The 7859-nt window shown below is 51.9% G+C and overlaps 1 protein-coding gene across 1 annotated transcript in view; it reads right to left on the reverse strand.

Moving 5' to 3' along the window:
* The window catches only part of fgf11a (fibroblast growth factor 11a), a 28630-nt gene extending 26057 nt beyond the window's left edge, over positions 1–2573 (reverse strand). Inside the window, exon 1 of the mRNA XM_061669006.1 lies at positions 2225–2573. Within this exon, the coding sequence (XP_061524990.1) occupies positions 2225–2417 (193 nt within the window). The 5' untranslated portion in view covers positions 2418–2573. The remainder of the gene's footprint in view (positions 1–2224) is intronic.
* Positions 2574–7859: the final 5286 nt, after the last annotated feature.

The following is a 7859-nucleotide window of genomic DNA, read 5'->3' on the forward strand; positions in this document are numbered from 1 at the left end:
AAATGGGGTCAGTTGCTCCCTGCTGCGGTCCAGTCCGGCGGGACGGTCTATAGAGGCCGCTTCGATGTGAGCTCCCCTAACGCGATGGATCGGCGTGTTAATGACAGGAGATGATCGATCACGAGCAGGAACCACGCGCGCACGCGCGCACGCACGCACGCACGACCCGGCTCGACTCGGCTCGGATAACAACTCGAGCTTGCGGTTGCGCGGCGACTCCAGAGGACAACGCGAGCTATTTCCGTTTGGTCGGCTTTGATATCCAATCGGCGGCTTAACATCCTCATTAGATCGTATCGGACCGACACGCACACGCAAACACACGCACGCGCACAGAGGAGGCGCGGCATTATCTCCCCTCTGCACCCGCTGCCTCAATTATCACGGCATCCCATCATTTGTTTGCGTGCGCACATCAATCTGCTGATGTATTAGTTTGCGTGTGCGCACAGGAATGTCTGTTCGCCTCGTGCGTGTGCGCGGGGGGCTTAATTTGGGAGCGTGTGTCTGCGCAGGCCAAGTTGACCTTGTAATAAGACGAGTGGGCTCGGGTGCGGGGGGATCGTCCGCACGCTTAGATGCGGTTACTTGAGTAACGAGAGAAGGTGCGCGTGTCGGGCCGGGACGCACGCGCACGCGCACGCGCACCCGTCGCTCGGAAGCAGGTGGAGGCACCCGACGGTTACGTCGGCGTCGAGTGTCCTGTAATATTTGCTGCAGTCATTTTGCTTTAAAATGATGCATTCAAATGTATTTATCCGTTTTTATTCGCTTTTGTTTTCATTTTTCTCATAAAATATATTTGATTTCTTGTAAGTAGTATTTTTCATGAGTAAAACATGATTTGAGCAAATTATTACTGCGTTATAGAACATACAATACAAATGAGTTTTCATGATTGAGTCAGCAAATTAGACGACTTAAGGTGAATTATTTATTTTAAAATATGTATAATATAAAAATATAGCTATTTATATGATAATTTTTCAATTGGATTTTGTATTCTTTCATCCCATTATAAGTAATAAGAATAATAGAAAATCCAAATCAAAGGTTCTCCTGGTTTAGGGGAACACGCAGGCAGGCAGGCAGGCAGGCAGGCACATGGCCTTCAGTGGAACAATGGCTGGCCAAACTTTCCATGCACCAGGCAGTGACGCAGAAGCGGTCCGCTTTGGATGCATGACAACACCTCCGCGCGGCAAAACAAAATATCAGAAGCAGCTCCGCGTACGATGCCCCTCACATTGTTTCAGAGGTCAGCCAGCCGTCGCGAAGCCTTGAAAACCCCTCAGGCTGGCCCGCGCGCGAGCTCGGGTCCCGCCGTTAGCATCGTCAGTCCGTACGTGTGCGAACAGCGCTCCCCCTCGACGATGGCCCGCTGTCACCGCCGCTTTCCCTGTGCCACATATTTCACGACGACCTGCGCGGCAGATGTCGCTGCCCGTTCGAGGTTGCCCACGTAATTATCGCTGTGGACTTCACACAGAAACGCCTTCAAGAGCGGCGAGCGCGTAACAACTGCCGTCTCTGCAAGTACCCGCCGGAAAACCGCGTTCAATCGGTAAAGCCAAAAAATGCTAATGGCCAAAAGTATTGTTTGGTACGGAGCCCCGGATGTGAAATTCATCGTGGCCAAAATGCTGAGATATGAGTGGCACACTTTACACGGTTTTTGACATTTGCGCTTGTCGTTCGGCCAACTTTTTGTCTTGACTCGAGATAGGAGCGCTTTGCGGCGGCAGTGAGGTCAAGTCGCTCGGCAGATGCTAAACGGCATCGATGTTGGGTGCAGCGACACATACAGGACAATATGGACAATGGAACGGTACTGTCATATATTCTTTATCCTCTGCGAAGAACGACGAATATTTGCGCCGTACTAACGAGCGAGAGGAGTCCAGACGTCTCAATGCGCAGTATATCCGTCTGTCTGTGTTATACTGCCCCCGGGCGGCCGAGGCGGGAACACCAGAAGGAGCAGAACCACGGTCATTCAATTGATCCAGTGTGTGCGGGTGTGCGGTCCCATTCCGGCTCGTGTGCAGCCAATAGGAAGACAAGATGGAAGGATTCCCAGATTGGGTTTAAGATCTGGACTGGAAATTATGACATGGGTGTCCTCTGCATGAAGGATGAATTTGTATTCTGGCCTGAGACCGTCCAAAGCAGGCAGACTCGGACCGGAGGGGGAGACCATGTTGAAAACAAAAGTGCAGCTCACCTGGTCTTTTCTCCATTTTTCTGCCTCGACCGCCGCATAATCGGACCTTTGATATCAAAATGAGGATTTGCTTCTGGCAGAGCGACTTGTTGCTTTTCGGGCACGGCTTTCGCTTGCTGGCGACCTGGCGGTCGGTCTGGGGGTCCTTGACCTCCCGACGCTGCCGAATGAGGGAGCTGGCGAGGGCGGCCATCTTGCCAGCGCAGGCCCGCCGGCGCCCGGATGTCGGGGGGTACCGTGGGCCGCCCCCCTGCCCCCTCGCCCAGGGCGACGGAACAGCGCTACGGCGGTCTAGAGCTGATGAGCTGGAGCGAGAGGGACGAAAGGCAAGACGGGGCGAACCCTCAAAAAGCCCAAAACTTGTCGAAGATCTCAATCGGGTCAACCCCGCGCGGATTGGTTCGCGTTCTTTTCTTCAGCCGGCTCATGTTCTTATCCGAACAAACGACGCGACGCGACGCGACGCGGCCCTCCTCTCCTTGACCTCCGGCCGGTCGTGGGAACCTTCTTCCGCTGCCACCGGTGGACTCGGGGACAGCGGCGGTCTGAGATCAGACCCCAGCTAGCGGCTCGAAAGGAGGAAGCTTCCTGACTTTCTCCCTCTTCCCGAGTCCTTCATGCCCTCCTGCCTTCCTGAGCGAGGAGACGTGGGAGCGCGCCATCCGAGCATCCTTCCGGAGGTGACATTCAAACAGCGGAAGACACGGGAAGGGGAGCGACCCGGCTCTCCGAGTCCCTCCGACGAGTACCGGCGCGGCGCCGTGTCCTTCACCCGCGCTCGCTGCCTCGCAGCTGGCAGAACGAGCGATGAATGAGTAGGATGAGACGGAGCGAGCGAGAGAGAGAGAGAGAGAGAGAAAGAGCGAGAGAGAGAGATGGGGGCGGGGGGCAGAGGGAGTGGCTAGCTGGCAGGTATGCCGGTTTTACAGTGGCTCGGAGAAGTCCGATCTGCTTGTGGAACGGGTCCGGTTCGCGGGCAGAAGAGAGAGGGTACCGCTCCGTGTGTGTCTGTGCCTCTCTCGCTCTGGAAATAGGAAAGCAGCGTCCCTGTCGTTGCCACGGCGACCCCGCATCTCCCAATACAGCGCTTTTCTTTTTCTTTTCTTTCCTTTATGTGCACGCCAAAGCAACAGGTGGTGCTATGACCCTCGTCACAAAGGGAGATAACTCTGCAAAATGTCAATTTATGGACGTTTCTCGCGGTTTTCTTGCCCGAGCACTTCACCTTCTTGATGTCATCGCTCGCTCGCTCGCACCCTACTGAGATATCGGATTTGGACCTTTTGTTCCAATATCGCTTGGCGCCAACCTACCGAGAGCCCACTCGTGCTGTCGGTATGTTCCGGCCTCGATCGCTTCGAGCGGCAAATGTCAAACTCAAGGCCCGCGGGCCACATCCGGCCCTCATTCACGTCATTTTACGTGGCCTACGAAAACAAATCATTTGCGTCAACTTCCGTGATTTGTACCAAAATTTCACATCGTCATATGCGATACATTATAATATTGAGATATTTCCAGCATGTTTTGTTACCGTGCCCCTTTTCACAGAAACCCGAGAACAACAGTTGAACAAACTATCATCCTTGACTTCTGATGAGAAAATGAGTGATCCATCAATTCGTGGTGTATACAGTATATAATACGATGATGAGGCGATGAAACCTTGATATGGTTTCACGGTCATAACGGACAACACACAGCAACAATGTGGCCTGTGACAAAAAAAGAGTTTGACAGCCCTGCCTTAGAGTTTCAACTCACCCACGCGGTCGACCGGCTGGCCGATCGCCAGCTTGCTTCGTTAAACCTCACAGCAGACACGTTGTCGGACGATTGAATGTTGTTGTTGAAAATTCTTCTTCGAAAGTGTTTTGCTCATTTGTCATTTCTGTTCTTTTGGAGCAAAGGCAACATTTGGTTTGGAAGGCAAACGTGCGTTTTATATCCGAGTACTCCGCAGCGCCGCTTCCGCGATATTCACGCCCGATAGATGATGATATTCCTGCGCAGCTGCTCTAGTTTCGATGCTCGTGCTCGCTCGGTGGCAGACAACTCCATTTAATTGGGCGAAATCGGGCCGGCTAAGCTACCACATGCGTGCTCGCGTCGTCGTCGGCGTGCGCCCCGCCGGGACTCGGCGCGACAGACAAACGTAGCCAATGAGGACTGTCGAAGCACACGCGGACCCACGTCACCTGCTCCGAGGTGAGCCGACGGTTGTCCGGCCTGTAAATCCGTCGAAACGCTGCCGCCGCGCTGCCGCATACGCCGTAAGTTAAAGAGTGGCTGTCGTGTTTGCCGGACGCTCATCCGTGTGGAGCGTTTGCCATCTGTCGTCTGTACACAAAAAGTGGCAGAATGAGGCATTTTTTTCCCCCCGTTCATAAAAATGTCATTGAGCCAGCCCTTCGCCTTCCCCGTCTTATTTGCCGCCGCGTACAAATAACCTAAGCGCACACGATGTCGTCCGGAGAGCCCATTAAAAGGCTTCTCGGTGTCATTCGTCCCGCTGCGGAACGAGACAAGTACGAGCCCGCGGGAACGCCTCACAGAGCCAGTGAACGTCGGACACGAAACGTCTTTATCAAAGTGGAAAGTGCAAGGGCCACGCGGGGCTCTGTAAAAGCAGCGCGCGTGTGTAAGGGGCACGGGGCATGCAACACCGATTTGAATAAAATAACAGACGAGTAGATTGTGACATCATCACGTCCTGGCGAAGAGAGGGTGCACGCGTGAGAGGACACGGAAGAAGAACGAGGACACGTGTGCGCGCGCGTGTGTCCTCTGACCTTATTTCGAGCAGCAGTCCGCAACCTTTTTCAAGCAATTCCACGGAAAGCAATATTTGGATGGGACAAATAAAAACAAAGGTTTCATAATACAAGTCCTATTGCGCTGACTATAGTTGTTGTCATGGAAAATCAGCCTTTTTGCAGTCGTGATCGTATTCGCACTCGATATCGAACCCGGCTGTGTTTTTCCGTGCGCGCCAAATCCTCATCGGAGCGCTCGTGTTTTGTCTCGGTGCGGCTCATTTCAAAGCGCTTCTTCTCAGGAGTAAGATGGCGTTGTTGGATTGCTTGCTGATGAGCCAAAGTGCATCGAAAACGGACGGACGGGTGGCTGACAAATATCTTTGATTTTGTCATGGCAACGTGACGGTGTGCCTAACGTTGAGACTCGCGCGTCGCTGACGAGAGGACATAAAGTGTAACGAGGCGAGCCTCAAATCACCCCCAATTATTTTGCGCTTTGCCCATAATGGCGCTCGCTTGGATGTGCCACGCCATTGCATCGCCACAAATCTTCACGCCGCATTCTTCAAGTGGAGCGCTGCGGCGCAGGAGCAAGGAACATCTGCTTTAGAACGCCGCCGTACGTCTGTGTCAAAAACACATTTTGAAAAAATCTTTGCATGACTTCATAGCCCGCTCATCATTCTGCCGGCTGTCCAATGTTCAAGGCACGTCCGTGTCTCGGTTTTGATGGAACGTTGGCTTGAATTCGAAGAAGCTAAGCTAAACGCTAGCGGCCGCAGAAGCACGAACCTAAATTCTCCTATTCGGTCAGTGAAACGGTATGAACGTATTGCCAACGGTCCGCTCTTTTCATTTCATGGCGGTCGTCTGGCCGCTCTGCTTCCGGTACGTCAATGTCGAATTTGTTGTTTCTTTTTTTGTCCAATCAGATTTCAGCCCTGTATGCGTTGCCATGTCAGTGTAATCTGCCTCCAGGCCTTCCGGAATGAATGACGTAGGCCCGGGTAACTTCGATTATATCAGCTCTTTTTTCTTCGGGACCGGTTCTTACCGAGCCAATCAGATTTCAGCACTTTTGCACCTTCCGGGTGGTCGCTCAGAGCAAAACACGTCCGCGGCGATCTGCGCACATTTGTGAAATTGAGTCATCAGCATCTCCGGTGAGCGTGATGTATTTTATTGACATTTTTCATGTTTTGGTCGTAATTATTATGACGACTAATCATTCTTATGATATAATAACCTAAATTATGATCCTCTTTGCACCTATTTATTTGTGTCGGTCTAACCTTTCGGTTAATGCAGAACCAAGCGGCGTCTTCCTCGGCACGCGCTTGTGTGATTGTTTGCTGCGGGCGTGTAGCTTTAATGAAACTCATAAATGCATAAATGATGAGCACGTGGCAGCGGGACGCCGGGTGCACGACACGCGATGAATCCGGCGAGCTGCGATTGCGCAGTTTGGCACGATCTTTGGAATAAAGTCGTTTTCATCAACGGCGGAGCGCCGGCTCGTTCGGCTGCGCACGACCTCCTGCCGAGACCTTTCGATTTTCATTGCCGCTCACTTCAAAAAAGCCGAACGCCAACGATAGGCGCGGTGCAGTAGTTTAGCCGCTGGGTGTTTTGCGCGACAACGGCCTGGCGGTACCGCGGCGACTGACCTTCCTTGTGGGGCCTGCGGCGGTTCAGCGCCTCTCGGCCCGCCCGGAGGAAGGCTCGCAATTGGTGCTCGTCGTCCGAGGAGGACTGATGGCTCCCTTTCTCTTTCTTTCTCTACAAACCTGTGAATCTGGCCAATCGCAGCGAAGAATCATACGCATGTTCTTCCGTAACTGTAGAAGAAGAAGAAGAAGAAGAAGTCTTCTCAGTCTTCTCAGTCAGTATGCAATTTGCTTCAAAAGGTCCCATGCCATCCCTTTTTTTTTTTGTCCTTTTATCAGATTTTCGAAAATGCCCAGGATGCCCTCGTTCAAGCTATTCTCGTTGGTCTTTTACACCTGCCAGTTAAGACGGGTGGATTTCTCATGAATATTCGATACGTAAATCGGCTTTGCTCTGATTCGATTGCTGCTATTTATCATTTAAATAGCCGCGCTCGCGACCCTTCGACGTGGTCTGACTATCTCTGGGAAGCAGAGCGGGCCAAGCGTCGGGATCGTCATCTGAAAGGGAAAATGACAAGGGATGTCGGGAGATGAGGCTCAGCGCGACGTTCGCGGCTTCTTTATTTGATCCACGGTTACATCGGAAATTCGGAATTGTAGTGAAGCATCTGTTTACTTTCGAGGCGGTATTTGTATGGCAGCTGCGACTCGCTGATTTCAAATCTTTTTTAAAATCTTGAGGATCGCTTCATTGGTGGAAACGAGGTCACGTGAGGCGGATTTCAAACAATGACACGGGCAAAAAAACGCACGGCCCGGGGGCCCGATTCGGCCCGCCGCGTCGCTTGATGCGGCCCACTGAAGCAAATCGAGATTTGACTGCATGTTTCTTCCTAAATGAGTTTGTTCTTTTCCTTCTGACCGAAAATCTGAAGCCAAATTACAGTTTTTCTTCACTTTGAACAGATCTTGCAAGCATGTTTTTAAGTTGTACATTAAAAGGAGTTTTAAAATCATTTGCTGGTCATTTTGATTGAAACTGTCAGTATTACACGAGTAAAATCATTTGCGAAATATTTGTATTTTAAAAAAGCTCGAATTAGATTTTTAAGAAACCGTTGCACTTGAGGAAGAGCAACCAATCGGAGACACGAGCGACTTTTGCCAGCCGTAGGACTGGGAAAATGACTGACACTGCTGTATTATTGAGGGGCGGAGCCTGCGCTGTCGAGGCATTCCTGTCGCCGGCCTTTCTCGTCCGCTCAC

Source organism: Phycodurus eques, chromosome 23 (assembly GCF_024500275.1).
Source record: "Phycodurus eques isolate BA_2022a chromosome 23, UOR_Pequ_1.1, whole genome shotgun sequence".
NCBI classification, from domain to species: domain Eukaryota; kingdom Metazoa; phylum Chordata; class Actinopteri; order Syngnathiformes; family Syngnathidae; genus Phycodurus; species Phycodurus eques.